Here is a 19351-nt window from a genome sequence, read left to right on the forward strand (position 1 = left end):
GGTATGTTTATGGAAATGTGTGTGTCATGAGAAAATTACCCGTTTGAATCTTGCTTTGCTGTCTCTCTAATAGGAGCACATCCAGCTAATAAAGGTCTTCCACCCTAATGTGAAGCACCACATTAACCCTTTGGCTAAGGGATCGGTCCTATTATTTGCAATCACGAGGAGTTCTTAAAGAATGTGTAATTGAACGGCTAAGTGACAAATATCTAACAGAGTTTTTTTTTTCCCTTGTGGGTTTTTGAGGGAATTCTCTGCAGCTGGAAAATAAAAGTATTTGTGGTACAGGACCTAATGTTGCATCTTGGCAGGGCGCGATAGGGAATACGTCGTTCTTTTAGCGCTTCAGCTCGGTGGCTCAAACCTGAACACCCACCAAATATTTGGAAAATGGCAGCGAAATGTTCTCTGGGATTGATTACAGCCCGACTAAACGTCCAGAAGTTATATGAGTGGTGTAATATCCCATCAGAGCGCTGTAGTAGGAGATGTGAGACACCACAGGGCTTGTAAGAGTCATGAGGCCATCAACTCTGCCTCACAAGAATTATGCTCCTGTACAGCTGAACTGCATTCTCATTTTGTTGTAGTATTAGCAGTAAAAGCTTCCAGTTTGAAGAGCCACAAAATCCACATTAGGAGCTCGGAGGGGAGCTGGAGGCGTAAGTCTGGAACTGGAGTTTGACCCAGGAGATTGGGTTGGACCACTATTATTAGACTTAAGTTTAACTTTCACTCACTGTTTAGTTAGGTTTGGACACCACTTGTTTAAGTTTAGAGGAAAAAAGCATAACTAGGGTTAAACTCTTTGGCAACACATTTAAAGTTTCTCCTCTGTTGTCTGGGTTACCAAGGTGACGAGTCCCACTCAATCTAAAATATGATTGGATGGCTGAAAGAAAAGGAATGCAGTTTAGTTGTATAGATTTTAGGAGACAAGGCTTTTCCATCTATAGACTCCTACTTTTGTCAGTACTTGGCATACAGATGGCGTCCAATGATAGTCACATTTTTTTTACCCTGGTAACACGTCCATATGGTGTTTTTATGTGCTTGACGACAACGCCACACCTTAGCAGTTTCATCTTGAATATATACGGATACTGACAGCCGTCTCCAAAACACAAATTCAGACTTTTGGGCTTTCATACACAACAAACCTAAGAAACCAATCCTGTCAGCATGCTGGATGGGGCTTTCTGTATCATTATTCTTCTTCAGAATTGGTTTCTAGCTTGACGATCATGTATGCCGGATATTACAACTTGTCATAGTGCAGCATGTATTGGTTTTACAAGTGTCATGGGTGAGCTGGTGTGCTGAGCTGCAGCGGGTGGTAAGAAGAGAGGTGATGTCTTCGTAGATCTGTGCATTTCAGAGGAAGTAAAGGTGTAAAATTACATGTAAATCATATTGTTTTCCCAAAAAGAACTTTGCAGCACCTTACTTTGATACTCAGAGGGTTAAATCAACAACCGGCGAGGGACTCTAAGTGAACGTGCTGGTGGCAGTGGCACTGATGACAAGTTTAAGCTTGGAACACACGTGATGTGGGTGTAAAAATGACATGTAATTGCACAGAAATTGGCAGATACAGGATACAGAAGCTGGTAGATGACTGCAGTGAGTGAGGCGATCACACAGTAGAAAGTCAGCAGCTCCTCAGAACAGCACGGCACACCTGCACACAATTATCCCCACTATTTATCTTCCTGGGTATCGGTGGATGCTCGCAGATTTCGACTGCAGCACACACGAATGTACGGCTAAATACAGCTGTTTATCGCACTTAAAAGCACAGATTGTTGGGTACCTTCCTGTAACTCAGAAGGTGTCTTAAGACTGCTTTTTAATTTCAGCTTATTTCTGTGCCAAAAAAAATATACAAGCCTCCAGTCTCCACTGTCTCTGCACGAGGAAAAAGACTAAACAGTGTTGTAGCTTCCTGAGCGCAGCAGACCATCCTCTATTTTTGGTACTGTTGTGGAGACAGTGGGTTTACAAGCACAGTTTAAATTTAATCAAGCTGCAAATAGAAACAGATGATTCATTAGGGAGGCAGAGTCCAACAGAGATGCCCAATATTGAACGTAGAACAGAAAATTCCTGTAAGGAAAAAGAGAAGTCAGTGAGAAAAGGACTACGTGGAAAAATAAGGCGGAAATTGTTCTTCCATTCATTCAATGATTTATTTTATTTTATTTTTTTAATACCTGCCATCAATTATAATGGACAGATAATATAAAAAACAATGTGTTCTTCCTTTCGTTTATGCCAGCGTTATGCTCCAGGAGATATCTGTGCCAACATTACGTATCTGTCAGTGGTCGGGACACACCTTGGATTTTGTTCTACTTTCTACTCTATTTTTGACATAACCCTCTTTTGGTGGTAGAGCTGGATGGTTTTGCAATTGCACTGGTGACTCACATGTCCTAGAGACGTGGTACCCTGAACCCACAATTGCACCGTGATTGCAAAAGAATGACTTTTATTTTTAACCCGAATGCTTTGATCACTTCACAGAGAGTTTAATTACTGGTCCAGATCAATGGAAAGAGCACCAATCACTCCCTTTACTCAGCTCTTCTTCCTCAGCAATCATCCCTACGTCATCCCTGGTTTACTTCGAGCTACTGTGGTCACATTTGCGGAGCTTCGGAGCATCCCACTGGCCCGGGGCGTGGTCTAGGGGTTGCTCGGATGAGGGCACGTGGGGGGGTTTCATTAACACAGCAGTTAATCTGAGACCAAAGAACTTTAACAAGCGCAGCGTGTACATTTTTAATGTCACCACAGACTCTGGCCACACAAGGGGAGAGGGGTTAGATATGGATTAATTCACTTTGATCATGGGCGGTCTTTTAACCATTTTCTCAGAAAACAGGCCCGAGCTTACCGTAAAGACATGGGCAGCAAATTACGCTCAGTGCACAGTTGAGGATATTTGCAATCTTTTAATCTGTGTGACTTTCTGTCCTAGAAATTTGCATTTTTACTGGACTAACTGGGGGTTTTGGGGAGTGTTCCTTGAAAATTACACATAATGAGCTCTTTTACCGGCCTTTCATTTGAATGTCATCATTAGGCGGCCATGTTAAAACCACGAAGCTTCAGAAAAAACCTACCAGAAGTAGGTTGAGGCAAACAAGATTCAATGTTGCATCAAACCTGGCCCACTAGTGCCACCTCATCCTTTTAAAAATATATTCACACACTACTTATTTGCTTTTCCAAATACACTTTGGAAGAAGCTTGATTGTTGCCTTGATTCCATTCACTGACAACAGTTGTTCCAATCCATCTGACATGTGATAGCTTTAAATATCCCAGTGTTTAAAGGGGAAAGGTTGGGTGTGTGGTTCCACTTACAAAGTTCATGACTTCAGCACTGCAGACAAGGATCTGTATCCCAAGTCCCACATGTTATTAGTACTACAAACCAAGACTAGAGGAATTTGTTTTGGTTTTTATTTTTGGCACTTGAAGTACTGTAGAAAAGTCATTGTGTCTTCTTGAATGTGGTAACTCTGTGTTGACTTTCTCATTATTTAACCAAAGGTATGAAGTTTTCTAAATCTTACCCAAGTGCTTTGAGCTCTAGACCCCTTGAGGTGCGTTGCCTCATTTTGAAAGGGGGCTTCACTAACAATAAAAACTTGGATCAAGTACATTTAAGTGAGTTTCATTGCCTATTAAAACTATTCATCCCCCTTGGAGGTTTTACTCTTTTACTGATGTTCAACATTGAATCATGGTCAATATAATTTTGGTTTCTTGAGAGGAATTTCCAAAACAAGCCTCTTTAATGTCAACTTGAAAACAGATTTCTACAGAATCATTTCAGTTAAATAAAAATATTAAATTTAAAATAAGAGATTGCGTAAGTATTCACTTCCTCAGTATCTTGTAGATGCACTTTTGGCCACAATTACAACAGTAAGCCAGTTTGGTCTGAATCAGCCTTGCACATCTGGGCACTGCAGTTCAACTCCTGGCTTCTTTGTAAAAATGTCAGGTTGCATGATTTGAATAAAAAACCCTTTTCAAGTCCAGCCACGGACTGCAAGGTGGCGCAGTTGGTTAGCACTGTTGCCTCGCAGCAAGAAGGTCGCCGGTTAGCGTCCTGGTGAGGACACCCAGGATCTTTCTGCATGGAGTTTCCATGTTCTCCCCGTGCAGCGTGGGTTCTCTTCAGGTTTTCCAGCTTCCTCCCACAAGTCCAAAAACATGTTGAGGTTAATTGGTGATTCTAAATTGTCCATAGGTGTGAATGTGAGTGTGCTTGGTTGTCTGTCTCTAAGTGTAGCCCTGTGATAGACTGGCGACCTGTCTTCACCCTAAGTCAGCTGGGATAGACTCCAGCCCCTCATGACCCTAGTGAGGTGCAGTGGCGTATAGACAAAGGATGGATGGAAGTCCAGCCACAAATTCTCAATTAGATTAATTTCTGGGTTGACTGCAAGTGGTTGTCCTTCAGGATTTCCTTTTGCCGTATTTTTTTTACTCTTTATCTTTACAAGCCATCCAAGGCCTGCTACTGAAAAGCCTGCCTCCATCATGATGCTGCCACCACCATGGTTTAAGGTAGCCATGGTGTGTTTGTGTTTGGTGTTCACCAAACATAGTCGTGTCTACCCTGACAGCTAAAAAGGCTCAATTTAGGTCTCATGAAACCACAGAACCTTCTTCCAGCTGACTTTAGAGTCTCCCACATGCCTTCTGGTGAACTCAGTGAACTTTACTTTTTATGAGAACTGGGGTATGAACTCAGCAAAGTGTATTATTCATGTGTATGTATAATAATGTATATGATAAGGATGGATTAAAAGTAAGTACAAATATTATTATACGACACTTAATAGGACAATGTGCTTCACAGTTTTATTATGATATTCGATACTGCTGTAATTAACAGTAGTTAGCAAAATATTAACAATTTTTGAATAGTAAAACAATAAGTTATAAGATTTATTCTTTGGAGACTGGATTTTTAAAAAATGTATAATAAAATCAATATCCAGCCTAAAGGTAAAATATGAACTAAATCCATCCAAAATCTCATAAATTTAAGTTTCAACTTTATGAAGAGGAGAGCCATCAGTAAAATTAAAACCCAACTGCAGATAAATTGTTCAGATGCAACACTTTAGAACCAGGAGAAATTCAGATTACACAGAACTCTGACTTCAGTCATTTCACATTATAGTGAAAGTAACAGTTTCATTTAAAGACACCTGAAAATGGTAAAAACTATGTTTTTAAAAATGATCGCTAAAAGCAGAGAAATAAATCTTTGTGTCACACTCCTCTAAATAATGAAATCATCTGACTGATCTAATTGTTTCCAGAGTTATCTAATCACATCCATAAAAACCTTAACCATGCTTTAACTGACCAGAAGCATGTAGTGCAGCAAAAGCAAATGATTGGCGCTTTGCAGATGATCAATAGAAATGTTTCTCCTTATAACCAGTTAAATAAGAAACTAAACCTGAGTGGCATTGTGCTTCTTACAAATGTATTTAATGATGCAAAATGCTGTTAAGGTCCTTATGAACATCAGTCTTAGGACACAGTGTTGGACAGTATCAAGTTCTTGATTTGTTCTTTGGAAAGCTTGTGTAAAAGTAAAGAACCATCCCCCGTTTTATATTTTACATTTGTTCTCTTCCCCCCATCATGGTGTTGTCTTAGACTGTGTTTGCACAGATGTTGCTTTAGCCATTTGTTTATCACAGCGGGCCGAAAACACAGATACCAGAAATTCCAGTTACTGTATGCTGTCGGGAGCCAACTGCAGACACCCTGACAGAGAGAAAGCTGCATTCCATTTAGTTCTCAGTGCATGTTGACCTGTAAAAAGATATGAGTGGAGTGTGTTTTCTTTTGCTCCATGCTGTCAGGAACCAAGTTTAAACATCATTTTTCTTTAGGTTTTGATCACTGTTATCACAATCCTAACAGGAAAAACTCTATGTATGGAAAACAGTCCTATTCAGCCATTATCCAACATGTGTGCCGTGATTCAGCCATACAGTTCATCAGCATGAATCTGTCAGTAGTGTAAACACACAGCCAACACATGGCTGCCCCAAGTTAAATATCTGCTTCACTCACTGAGGGAAAGCCTTTTAAAGCTGTTTATTTGCATTGCATGACTCCCAGCCTTTCAAATTCACTTGCTGCCCCTCATTGTGTGTGTGTGTGTTTTTATACATATACATATGACAAAGTTATTACATAGTTTATGGCATGCAAAGCTTTTCATATGTGTTTCATTAAAAGGGAAGTCTATGAAATGGGGTGTTGCACCAAACATAATCCCACATACTGTAGCTGGGGGAAAAAAATGGCACCTAACAAATCACTGTTGCTGCACTTACATCAGTGACATCAGCTCTGTGTGGTCTGGGTGTTTAATTCATTCCAAATGTGGATCTTTTTCCTCGGAAACATCGTACAGCACAATTCCAGAGAATCAAGAAGTCTTACTTTGTGCCCCTTGAGAAGGCGTTTTCTGAGGAAGTCTCCGAAGTCTGTTCAAAAATGAATTGGCATGAAACAATCTTTGTGACCCACAGCTGTTCCTGCAATGATTTTCACTTGGAGAATGTTCCCAGTAACACTAATTAAAATGCAGGGTCACCAGGAGGTCAAAGGTGAGAGCTTAAGGCTTGGTGGTGATGTTGGTAACCAAGCAACAAAATTGTCAGAATACAGCAACCACAAATTGTGCTCAATGTATAAATGGAACAAAACAGTAGTGAAAAGTCAGTTTTATGTGCTACAGGTTTTTGTAGATTGTCGTGTCATAAAGGCCACACACGGTGAAAATCAGTTTTTATTGTGTTTAGTTTAGCGGTTGGTAAAAACTTGGAGGTGTAAAGTAAAAGCTTTTAAGATATGAAGATGTTTACTTCTGCTTTTCTAAACCCCCCCTCATCGAGATGGCCTGTCTGCTGCATTCCAACTGATAAGGGGTTGTTGTCGAGCTCAAACTATGCATAATCCTGCCCATTTACTGCCTGCTGCTCCCAGGTGAACCATTGCAGGAGAGCATCTGCTTGGCTGTTCGCCAGGTTTGTTTACTTTCTACAGCTGCTTCTGTTAACCCCAGAATGTCCCGGCAACAAGCAAAGGACAATAAAGTTTCTGCTGTTGGCTGCAAGAGTGAACATAAGAGCCTTCATGCACTCCCAGCATCTGTGGGAACTGAAGCACCAGTGGTTTACTTTGAGTTTTAATGATAATGTCACCACAACAATAGTCAAATCCTTAATTTATTGTGCAGCTAATGTGGTTAATGAGCTTTGATTGTATGGTCAAAGGTTAAAGCTCTGCAGAAACTCTAATGCTGAGGGACATTCAGAAACTTAACGACTGATTTCTGTGCTTCATTGCATCTCAAGCTTGACCAGTGTTTACATCTTCTTCTCTTCTGTCTTCTTTCTGTGCTGTGTTTTAATACAGCTGAATTCCCAACAAAGCTTTTTCCATTAACGTTTGTTTTTTTTTCTGTTTCTGTTGGCAGACAACAGAAGAAGTATGAAATAGGGACTGATATGGAGCCCATTAAGACTGCATGTGAACCAGCAATCAATCCACAGCCATTTCCAAGATACACTGCTAAACTACTGATTTACTTAAACTCCATATAAGTTACAAACGGTGTCCATGCTGGGAATTTGTCCATACTTCCATGCCAAATGATCGCTCAGAGAGAAACTTAGAAGCAACAGAAAGTGATCTCTTGTACTCATTTACCTGTATTTCTGCATCAGCTGCCGGTCAGTTGTTTTGCTCAATCACAGATGCAGAGACATTCTTCTTCCTGGAGAGAGCAACAGTTCAAGCTGCATTTACAGAAACAAGAACAGCCCGTTTGGATCAGAGCTAAAACCAGGGGCTTTACAGTCATCGCAAAGTGAATCGTCTTTACAAATTGAAAGAGAGGTTCTGTTTTCGACAAAGAGGAAAAGTATGGGACCTTTAAAGCTACCAGTGAAAGGAACAAGTAATTAGTCTTAGGTTTTTGTGGGGGTTTTTTTGCAGGAATTTATCAAAATTGCAAGATTGGACATTTTTAATCTTTGCTGCTGTTTTTTAAAAAAATCAGTCACGTCCCATGATGGCTGTTGTGTGAATTTAAATGTAACTGTAGCCTCAACAAACTTTCTTTTTTTTCATGATTAAATATAATAGATTTATTTATTTAATAGATTTTTAAATATGCACAGTGGTTTATATTTACAGCAGTCAAAAGCAGTTTTCTGATGATCAAATAAGTACAGTCCTATTCATGTAACTATATTCAGATACAGCATAGCTTTGAGCTAAATGCTAATGTGAGCGTGATCACGCACTCGCAATGACGATTGTAACTGCTGATGTTTAGCAAGTGTAGACGATGTTCATAAATGTTTGGTGTGCTCGCATGCTAACATCTGCTAATTAATACCAAACGCAGTAATGATCAATTTCTCTGCTGCTTGGTTAAGAATCTAAGTAATGGACAAAGTGAAATCTGAAACCTAAAGGTAGCGACTGCAATGCTGAGCTAATGCAGGAAAGTGACAGGAGCCCTGCTGGTGTCCATCAAACCAGTGCTCATGGTAGAGATTAATGATGCAGGGGGTTGGAAAAATTATGACTATAAAAGAAAGACGAATGAAAAGAAGGAACAAGTCGACTGGTGATTCTTTTCAAAAAATATCTCTAGCCCATTAAAATGAAGGCCTTGCATTTTTCAAACCCACTGTGCGTGCAATGGACCTAGATTTTTCATGCCTTTTTTTGGGGGGGGTTATAATTTTTCCAGCATCTTTATCAGCAGTCTGATACATTTGTGAATATCTCCTCACCATCCTCTAAAAAAAAAAAAGTGTTCATAAGCAGCCACAACTCTATAAATGGGAAGCTGACAGTATTCCAGCATGTCCAGTGCATGACTATGCATGTGAAAAGAACTGGGGGGAAAAAGAAGGATGAGGGGAGATGGATGGGAAGAGGGAAGTGGGAGCCAGAGAGACGGTTATTAGTTTATTAATAGGTATTAAGCTCTTTTGTTCTGCAGCACAGGGGTGGACTGACTGACCAACCATCAGCCTCGGCACTGCAAACCTCAGCACTGCCGTCCCCAGAGTTGGGTATTAATTGTTCTCATGATCACAATAAGTTTAGATAAAATATGACCCACTGTCTTCCGTCTACACACCTCCACACTGTTACCCCACCACAGCTCGATTAACTACAGCTCTCAGAGAAGTGCTGCATCATACAGTGCTGTTTCATAGTGATGTGCAAAAACCACCACTGTGGCAGGACCGCTAAAGCAAAGTATTTGCTATGACTCAGAAATTCAGAAGTCTGAGACTGTGAAGCGCTTTAATTCATTTTTATAATATACAATCAAAAATATGTGTTAATAGGGTATTGATAATGTCCATGAACATGTAGCCTCGGCAACATGTAGGAAAACATTTCCAAATCAGTGAATCTTTCATCAAATCAATGCCATAATGACAAGGTGACATTATTCACAGACAACAGGTTATACAAAAGCACAACCTTCTGCCCTGGCCTTGCTACTTACTGAGCCCCAGAGTACGTCCTTTCATTGATGTGTGATTAAAAAAAGCTTTAAGAGGCTGTTTTAAATGAGAGGTGTTTAGACCTTTACACTCCAAGGTTAACAGCTTCAGGTTAGTGGCTTATTTGAAACCCAAGAACATGAAATGTTGCGTGTATGTGTGATGTCATTCATATTATTGATTACCCTGCATGCCAGTTTTTTAAAGCAAAAAGAAAAAAAAAATCAGATTTTAAAAAGACATTTCTAGAAAATTGCACAAAAAAAAAGGTGGAGGTGGCTGTTTGCTGTGCAGCAGCTAGTGAACTCGTCTAATTAACAAGCAAGGCTCAGTGGTTTTACATAACCATTTACAAGGTCTGAGCATTGTAACACTGATAGTTACAAAATGTACTGAAAGGACTATTGCCAAGAAGGTCCCAGATACTGAGCACTAATAGTAATAAAACGAAACCTTTTTCGAGCTTCATTGGTTTTTAATGCCTAATCGATACTGTAGACAAAGAAAACAGAAGAAATGCACTCCTCACAAAGTTGTTTTTTTTTTTAGTTTAGTTCATTTTTTTTTTTATTGAACATTTTCAGGGACTATTTGCACAATTGAAGCTTAGCTCAGTTTCCATTCATTGCATGACTAAACGGGTTATTAGTTCACAGTATTAGTGCAAAAGTAGAAGAATAAGAACTGTTTTGTTATATAACTGACGAAGAATAGCAAAAAAATTCCCTTTGTGTCACATTCTGACGATCATTTTTGGCTTTTAAAACACACCCAAAGAGCCTTCAGAGGATGTAGCACCAGCATCTTATACTATTAGTGCATTCTAAGAAACCATACCCAATGATCAGACTAATCCTATTGGCAAAAATGTGATTCAGTAGTTTCTTAACAAGCTGAATGCCATAAAAACAAAACAGACTTCAAAAAAACATCCATCTTAAGTATTTAATCGTGTTGCTAGTCTTAACATCAAGGGTCAAAAAAACAAAAAAACAAAAAAAATGCCGCTCATAAAGACTGAGTTAAATCCACTTATGGTAATTCTACAAACGAGTGTCAATACACTGAAGGCAGAATAAAATACTGTTGACGCAAGAAAATTGAAGTCTACACTGGCAACATTAGCTCTTCCTACTGGCAGTGTATAGTGCGTTTTACAAAAATAAGAGCTGTGAAGCTTTTGAGACTTACTGTGTGAAAAATGGCTTAAGATGGACATTTTTTTTTTCCAGGTTTGCAGAGTCCTTCATTAGAGGGGAAAACCACATTTTATCAGAACTCTACGAGATTCCTTACTGGCCTTAAAGTTAACACCTTTGCTACAATGTTGATTAAATAGTAGACTTTCACATTGAGGCATGACGCAGCATTATTTATAGATATTCAATGGAATCTATCTTATCCTGGAAACTTGAGATATTTAATTTTTGCACACGTTGGACTTCCACGTGTAATATAACAGTGGGAAATATCACATGTCAAGTTGATACACCAGGATATATATACACCAGTATATGCAAAGTATGGATATTAAGGTGATTTAATGTACAAAATGTTCTCCCGAAAGAAAAAAAACCAAATCTTTCTGTATACTCATAGTATCAGGTGCAGGTGTGTAATTCCCAGAGCCAGCAGTAGCCAACAGTATGATACAGTAGCATGCATTTCAACCTGAGTTTGTCCAAAAATATACATCAGACACTACTGTTTGAAATAAAACTCTATGGCATAAGCAGGTGTTGAGATTGTTCATTTGGACTACGCGGTGGGTCACTCGTAGGTGAGTATCTAGCGCCCTCGTGTGGACAAACCTGGGACAGCACGTTGAGCTATAACGCCGTCCTCGACATAAAAACAACCTCCGCAGGGTCAGCGATGCATAATTATTGTGGTAATTGAAAATATAAATATACTTTGTATTCTACATTATGACCATTTACGTTCCAGTTAAAACACACACACGAGTACAGTCGTAGCACACAGACACACAAACACGCGCACAAAGCAGCGCACACACATACACACACACACACACACGTTGCTCTAAGTTGACAAAGTGAAAAACAAAATAGAAATCAATAAATAAGGGCGTTGGATATCTGAATCACACATTACTACGTCACACGAGTCCTTCAGCTCTCTCGATATAGCTGCAAGCAGAGTGGATTATTTGACTTAACATCTTGACTAACACACACTAATAACACCGATCGTACTAGTTAGAACTGTGTAACAGCTGTATTCCCTTTACGTGTACAAGGATGTTCTCTTTCTATTTGAGTTTTTTGTTAGTAGTAACTAAAGGTTTTGCGCCCAGATGTGATCAGTAACCGTAAATGTAAACACACACGTCAGAAAATAAATCATTTTCTTCATGAATACTGTCTAAAAAAAAGGAAAAATCATCGTGCACTCACAGCTCAGTGACATGATTTTACAACCAACCTGAGCAGCTAAGACTAAAACAAACCTTCTACTTCATTGTTCATGCAAAATTATAACATGTAGGTACCTTGTGGTACTTTCTCGAAACTATCCGTTTGAAGGTTGTTCTCTGTTAGGGCATTTTAGACTGACTCATGGCTGCTTAGTGGCCTTGTTCCTCCAGGAATGTTACATCGAAATCCTGTCCGGCTCCTAGTTAGTACTCTCGAAGAACATGAAATCCTGTAGTGGAAAAGAGAAGAAAGAGTTAACAGAAACATTAAACGCTGAACTCATGCCTAATTTTAAGTTCAAATGTATCAGCCAAAGCATAGAATATATTTGCTGATATGTAACTGGAAGAAATTAACATTTAAACCACGTTGAAAGACTCAGCAAATGAAACTCCTGCTATTACACAAAGCAGCTCTGACAAGCTGTTTTGCATATGTGGTGATTGGGGTGGTTTTAGGTCACATTTCCCACTAAATGTAGGCTGAGTGGTACATTAAGTGGTAGGTACGTGAATTTTTCGACTACAAGTGACAAGAAACATGCTATTTCCCATGAAGGCTGGGTCATGTGAGGCTTCAGCATCTGCAGTAGCCACATTGTGCTGACAGTTACTCCTTAATTGCACTGTGAAAATCCCTAAACGACACTGTTTACAGGACCTTAGCTTTCCAGGTTATGAAGTTACATTCTTGACATGTTGAATAAAGGGCCCATATTATGCTTTTTGGGGTTTTCCCTATTCTTTTTTAGTGTTATAGCTTTTTTTGTGCATGCAACGCCCAAAGTCTATGCCAAAGGGGAGTTATTCTTTCCCAGAGAGCACATTGCTTCTTCAGTTCCTCGAATGCCTTATTTGAAGCCCAGGCTTTTCTTGAATGTTCTAAGTCGTCATCAGAGAATGAGCAGCATCTCCATTTATTTTGTCATTAGAGCAGCTTTGGCAAGACCGACATCTTCCTGCCTACAGTCAGCAATCCGGGCAATGACACATAATCAATCGGTGAGCTGCACCTTTCCTGGCGGGTGAATGACAGCAGGTAGCAGCAGTAGGGGGTGGATTTAAAAGTCAGCAGTGAAGACGGACAGTTTCTCACAGCCTTTTGCTTGTACAAAACCTTAAAGATGTTCTTCACGAATATATGAGTTTATACACAGACCCTAATAGTTTTTAAAAAGCCTTTTAAAATGCTTTACGCTGATTTTTTGTTTATGATTCAACCTCAATTTTACATGAATTATCATGTAAATCAGGGCTGCAAGGTGGATTGGTAGTTAGCACTGTTGCCTCGCAGCAAGAAGGTCGCCAGTTCGCGTCCCGGTGAGGACACCTGGGATCTTTCTGCGTGGAGTTTGCATGTTCTCCCCGTGCAGCGTGGGTTCTCCGGCTTCTTCCCACACAGTCCAAAAACATGTTGAGGTTAATCGGTGATTCTAAATTGTCCGTAGGTGTGAATGTGAGTGTGCTTGGTTGTCTGTCTCTAAGTGTAGCCCTGTGATAGACTGGTGACCTGTCCAGGGTGTCCCCTGCCTTCACCCTGAGTCAGCTGGGATAGACTCCAGCCCCCCACGACCCTAGTGAGGATTAAGCAGTGTATAGATAATGGATGGATGGATCATGTAAATCAGCATCAGATCAGTTTGTCACTGGGTGTAAATACGGTGACAAAACTTGTCCCTTTAAAGCTACATAAATAAACTAAAAACACTAAAAAATAGTCAAATGCAACTGAAAGAAAGACAGAACAATAAGTTTTATGACTGATCTTCACATATTCACACTGTCAGGGCTAAAACATCTGTCCAGATGTTATTTTAATAATCATCACATCTCTCAGCAGAAATTCTTGTGTTGCCTAATACTTTAGGAACTAAATCCTCCCAGTGTAAATAGACAATAGACTAGAACTATGTATTAATGATGTGTAACCTGAATATTACAGCCTCTTTGACGGATAAACATCAACAAACACGTGTAGTATAAATTGTCAAAATCAGACAAAATGAAAAGCTTCCAGCAAACATCATATTCTTGAGCCAACATCTAAACCAGTCAGCCGTTAGATCAGGTGTTAGCCAGACGTTTCCCACAATGCCCTGAGGCTGTTCAGTCACTGGAGAGCTACTGTGGCGCCTGGCTCCTAAAACTGCAGCCATCTTGATCTTACGATGTTACCGTTGCCTACATTTGCATGACATCAGAGCAGAGTCTGGCTCAAGTCAGAGAGAGATGTAACCGACATGCACTGTGCAGGCATCGCCGGTGATCGAATTTGTGCAGGTCTGATTTATCACTAATGAGTCTGATGTTACTTTGCTTTCGTCAAGGCCAGCTGACCAATCAGAGCAAACTGAGCTTCTCAGGACTGGAGTCTTAAAGAGACGGGAACGCTTCAGACAGAAGGTGAGGAAAGTTGTTGCAGCAACATAATGTATAAGTAAAATAATGTGTTTTTAGAACATTAAAGCATAAACATATTATGATAAAACTAAATCAGAAGCTTGTAAATGTGCATAATATGGGATCTTTAGCAACTCAAAGTATGGAACAAATGAATAACTTACAATGAGAAAACATGCGCCGATCATCACAGCCTTCATTCTCACATCCAGGTCCATGGGAAACTGGATACCAAAGTTGTCTGTGTCTGTGAACGCTTCCCGAAGAAGTCCCGTCCACTGCTTACTGATTTTCCCGATCTTACTGACTTCATCCATCGTCACAATCTGAGGACAGAGAAAACAAATGGCTGACACGTGTTGCAGCAGGATAAAGATCAGTTCTGAACCATGTTTGGTTTTACTGGAAGGAAATCATGGAACTGTTCGTATTTTTATCTTGTTTTATGTGTTGCCGCAGTAATTTGAGATTTCGCAAGCCTCTGTAACGTCTTCAAAGCAGCTGTGGAGGAACTTGGATGGTAATATCATGCTTCAGTTACCCGTCCTCTGGGTCTGGTAAAAGGTCTGTATCAGTGACCCAAATCGCCGTCACAGCTCAATCTAATAAAACCAGCCGAGCCATGGAACAATGGTCACACTGTACCACACAAGTGCATGCCCTGTGCAGTGGCTTCGCCCGAGCTGCAGCCCGCTTTGATTGGAAACATATTGCTCGCTTCAGAGCATGAAGAGGATCCCTTACAAAAAACACGTCCGCGGGGCAAGAATGTTAGCGTGTCGTGTTTTCACAAATTTAATGGATTTCTGTGTTTAGATAAAAAAAAAAAACCCACCTCAAAGTCAACCTCTGGAAGGCAGCTCCATCCACAGAAGGGCCCGTGGATCTTCAACACAGGCTCGTTGTGTTCGTTTGCGACAATAAATTTGGGGGAGAACGGATGCCACTGTTGGATCACGTATCCCACTGTGTTGCCGGGGGGAGACTGCACCTCCAGCTGGATGAAGCGTTGTGGAAGAACAGAGCGTGATTTGTAGTCATACTTCAGTTTGTTTTCTCACAAATACAGTCATGAGTTGATAATCCAACACTAAATGTAATAACTTCTTTTATGTCTGATAGCAAGGCTGTCGGATTGTCAAGACGGAGGTCGAGATACAAGGAGGGCTTGATGCTCGAAGGGTAATTTGTTGTGAATATTTATTTTTTATAGTTGTTATAATAACTAGTGTATTGTTAGAACACTATGCATAGCTGGATTTCACACCTTACTGACCGGTACGCTTGTGCATGACCCCGTCGGTTGACATCAAAGGTAAGTAAATCTGTTGAATTGTTAAGTCAGATAATACGCCATGTGACTTAAAATGTCATGTCGGAGTCGGAATCCAAGGCTGTTGGTATGTTAAGGCTATTGTTTATGGGTTCTGTTCGTTTTTCCTAGAAACCTGTCAGATAACAAGGTTTCCGGATCATTAAGGGTCGGAATGTCAAGTCACGACTGTCCATGTAAACAGTAACGCTGTGAATTCATTGCCTCCAAGTAGCTGCGCCCACCTCTTGTAAACAACAGGGGAAGAAGCAAGACATGCACTTCAGCGGCCTGGTGACGGTGATGACCTCTTGTCCGAAATTGTCGAGGACGTGGATGGTGAAGGGACGCAGCGGGCCGCAACACTGTCGACTCAGACAGTCGTTCTCCTCGACGGCGTAGAACACATTCTGGCCCACGGAGTTGCGGACTTCATACTTGTTGTTGCTTTCAAACCCAACGAGGGCTGCATGGATTAAAAAAACACACACAATGAGCCACTAAAACTGAACAAAGCTAGCAGCAGAAAGCATGTTTGCATACTGTACCTTCAACGAGCTCAACTTTCTGTTTGATGAGTAGCTGATCCACCTGGAAAATGGCATAGAATGAATTCAAATTTATGCATTTTAGATGTAACAATTCAGAGGAGTAGGAGCATTATTATACCGCTTCTAGTCAGTACAACCACATTCTGTGTGTGGGTCACTGAGCTGTTTAGTGTAGTGCTAAACATATGCAGTGGGGTCTTTTTTAAGTAGATCAGTATATTGTTATTTTTTTCCAGACATTGTTGTGGGCTTCTTGCAGCGTATAAATACACCAGCAGAGAAATTGGTTGCACAGTTTCTACTATCTCAGCCTGCAGAAAGACAAACGGCAGCTGCATCAACTAATCAGCGGCTCCCTTCCCAATAGGTCTCGCTCACAGGAGACATCTTGACTTGTCATCGCAGCAGAAGCACAGGTGTTCCTAATAACATAAACCCCGGTAAGCCATGACGGCGTGACAGCGAGCCAGCTTGCACAATACCACGACCATGAAACTGAAGCAAATGGAATTCAGCAAGTATTCATTAATTTTTTCCTTTTTTTCCCCCCTTTTTTAACACCTTCCTACTGTGACATGTCAGAATGCCTTAGCGAACAAAACATCTCTTGTAAGATCAGTGCAGCTCCTGCCCGTTGTGACGTGCAGAGCTTTGGATTATGTTAGTTTGACGTTTAATTCGAAAGGAAAGATAAATTGTCGTCATTACACAGGATTTAATCAATGTAGTCTCTGAAAAAGTCAGATGGAGCCACATTATGAGAACAAAAGTATTCACTGCTTTGTCAGTTTCTACTGTGTAAAGATGCTATTTGGTGACACTTAATCGAGTTCATGTTAAATACTTGGGAAACAAAATGGAAGATGATACTATGTAACAAGCACAATGACTCTCGTGTTGGATAAGTACAATTTTGAGGTACTTGTGATTGAGTATTTCCATTAAATGCTACATAATACTACATTTAAGATGGAAATATTGTACTCTCTACCCCCCTCAAGTCGACAGCTTTACTTAGTTTTAAGACGAATATTTCTCACGGTAGAATATATAACAAGCTTTTAAAATATATGTTGATGTTAGAGATTAAACCCGCAGCAAATTTTTTGGCTTCCTACACAAAGCAATGTGTAGTCAAGGGGTCACTTTTCAGATGTTCCCACATGGTGTCAGGAAATGTACAAATGATTCAATATCTCACAAAAAAAAAATAAAAAATTGAAAACAGACTTGCGTATCGGAATTTTTTTTCCTTCTTCTTCTTCTTTCCTGTCACATTTATCATGCCATGACCCCAGATTTAACTGGTATAATAAACTGTATAGCAAGTTCAGGCTTCCAGCTGCTACAGCCGTAACACGCTGCTGACACACAGATGCTTCACTACCAATAGTAATGACATATTTATATTCTCTACATATTTATATTCTATTTTATATTTTCATATTGTGGTGGTGGTAACTTTACTCTATTCTCCCTTGGTGGATCAATGAAGTGTTCTATTCTATATGTAATAATATATCAGGCAGAGGCCAAACAGATGCTTTACCTTAATATTTAACTACCTTTTTCTGCAAATCCTTACTTAAATATGTGGTGGTGGTGGTCTCGTTACTCTTTCTGCTTGCTACTGTAACAACTGAATTTAGCCTTTCAGGTAGAAAGACCTAACTTACTTTTGTCGTAAATCCTTACTTAAGCATTTTTCAGTGCAGGACTTTTACTTGTTATTGAGTCTTTTTTTTCCTCATTGGTGTGTTGTTTTTTTTAAAGGATCTGAATACTTCTCCCACCTCTGCCCTTCAGTAGCAATTGACTTTTCACAGACATTAAGCCACTGGACTGACATGTATCACTTCTATAAGACATTTATAATGAAAGGAGATAAAAAAAAAAAGGTTTTACCTGAGTCATGTACTCTAATCCTGGTGGACAGCCTGGTATTCCCGGGTTGGGCACAGCATACATATCCATTTTGTCAGAATTGAGAGAAACCTGTTGATGAGGAGGGAATTTTTTTTAAAAAAACGAAGAAATGGCGCCACCTAGCTTTTATTTAGGTCACAGTCAAAAACAAATGGAGATAATCACGGCAGATGGACAGCAGTCGGTGCTTATGTCCCACTATCTGTCTATGTATCCAGCTGATGGAGCAGCCTCGGAGCGCTCCACTATGCGCTGCTGCCTTTGACGCACGGCGCAGCGCTCCAGCAGCGTGGGGGGAGCTGCTGCACACCTACACGGTGGGCGATTACAGATATTCTTGGTTGTTTCTGGAAGTGACGAGCTCCTTCGGTGTGTGTGTGTGGGGGGGAGAGAGAGACACTGCCAGGAGAAATCCTCTTACTATGTCGGCTTTACGCACACAAACAGCAGGGCCTGGAGCCCGCACAAGCCTGCACCGTCCGTCTCCAGTATGTAGGTCAGACCAGCGCACATCTCGGTCACTGTTTACCGCCTGGGAGTGTTTCCTCAGCTGGGGGAAGAAGCAGGGAGCGCACGCCGAGCTCTGCTCTGCCCACTTTTTTTTTTTTTTTTTTTTTTTTTTAAATTCACACAGAACGAACCGTTTAAAACTACGCCAAATCTCAAAGTAATTCTTTATACGCGTCATTTTCTGTTTTTCTAACCACAAGACACACAAATGTTCCATAAGAATCAGAAATACTCACCGATATTTTACCCGCTACTTAAAATAATAACAGGCCACTCACTCCGGAAACAAACCTATGGAATAAACCTCTAATCTCATTGGTCGACGTCATCGCACTTCCCATCTTCGTTCGCCAATCACGATTAGGGAAGCACAGAACCGCGCACAATAGAAGCGAACAGCCAGTCGACCAGAACGGAGTAAAATAGAGCATCTGAATATCAGTGAGTGCCAGTTTACATCATTAACCCTGTAAAGCCCAGACAGTCTCTGCTCCTGTCACATTTTCACTCACTGCTGGCTCATATTTCACCGCAATAAAAAGTCCAGCACGTCTTTGGAAACAGTACAACCATGGCTAAAGGTAGAGAGAACTCAGAAAAGGCTTCGGTGCAGTATGAG

The 19351-nt window shown here is 40.5% G+C and overlaps 1 protein-coding gene across 1 annotated transcript; it reads right to left on the reverse strand.

Moving 5' to 3' along the window:
• Positions 1–10154: 10154 nt before the first annotated feature.
• On the reverse strand, positions 10155–19023 carry LOC103372599 (phospholipid scramblase 1). Its single transcript, XM_008302283.1, has 7 exons — positions 18969–19023; positions 18202–18291; positions 16294–16336; positions 15991–16211; positions 15269–15430; positions 14598–14759; positions 10155–12263 (listed from the first exon to the last, which is right to left on the reverse strand). The coding sequence occupies exons 2-7, from the start codon at positions 18268–18270 to the stop codon at positions 12234–12236; spliced, it is 687 nt and encodes a 228-aa protein (XP_008300505.1). The 5' UTR covers positions 18271–18291; positions 18969–19023; the 3' UTR covers positions 10155–12233.
• Between the last annotated feature and the right edge of the window lie 328 nt (positions 19024–19351).

Source organism: Stegastes partitus, unplaced genomic scaffold (assembly GCF_000690725.1).
Source record: "Stegastes partitus isolate 25-593 unplaced genomic scaffold, Stegastes_partitus-1.0.2 Scaffold1785, whole genome shotgun sequence".
NCBI lineage: Eukaryota > Metazoa > Chordata > Actinopteri > Pomacentridae > Stegastes > Stegastes partitus.

Excerpts from the sequence above, each read along its gene's own strand:
- LOC103372599 (XM_008302283.1), bottom strand. The coding sequence starts at position 18,270 with ATGGATATGTATGCTGTGCCCAACCCGGGAATACCAGGCTGTCCACCA. Across the intron at positions 16,337-18,201 it reads GATTAGAGTACATGACTCAG|GTGGATCAGCTACTCATCAA; the intron begins GTAAAACCTTTT and ends GCCATTTTCCAG. Across the intron at positions 15,431-15,990 it reads TCCCCTGTTGTTTACAAGAG|CTGGAGGTGCAGTCTCCCCC; the intron begins GTGGGCGCAGCT and ends CGCTTCATCCAG.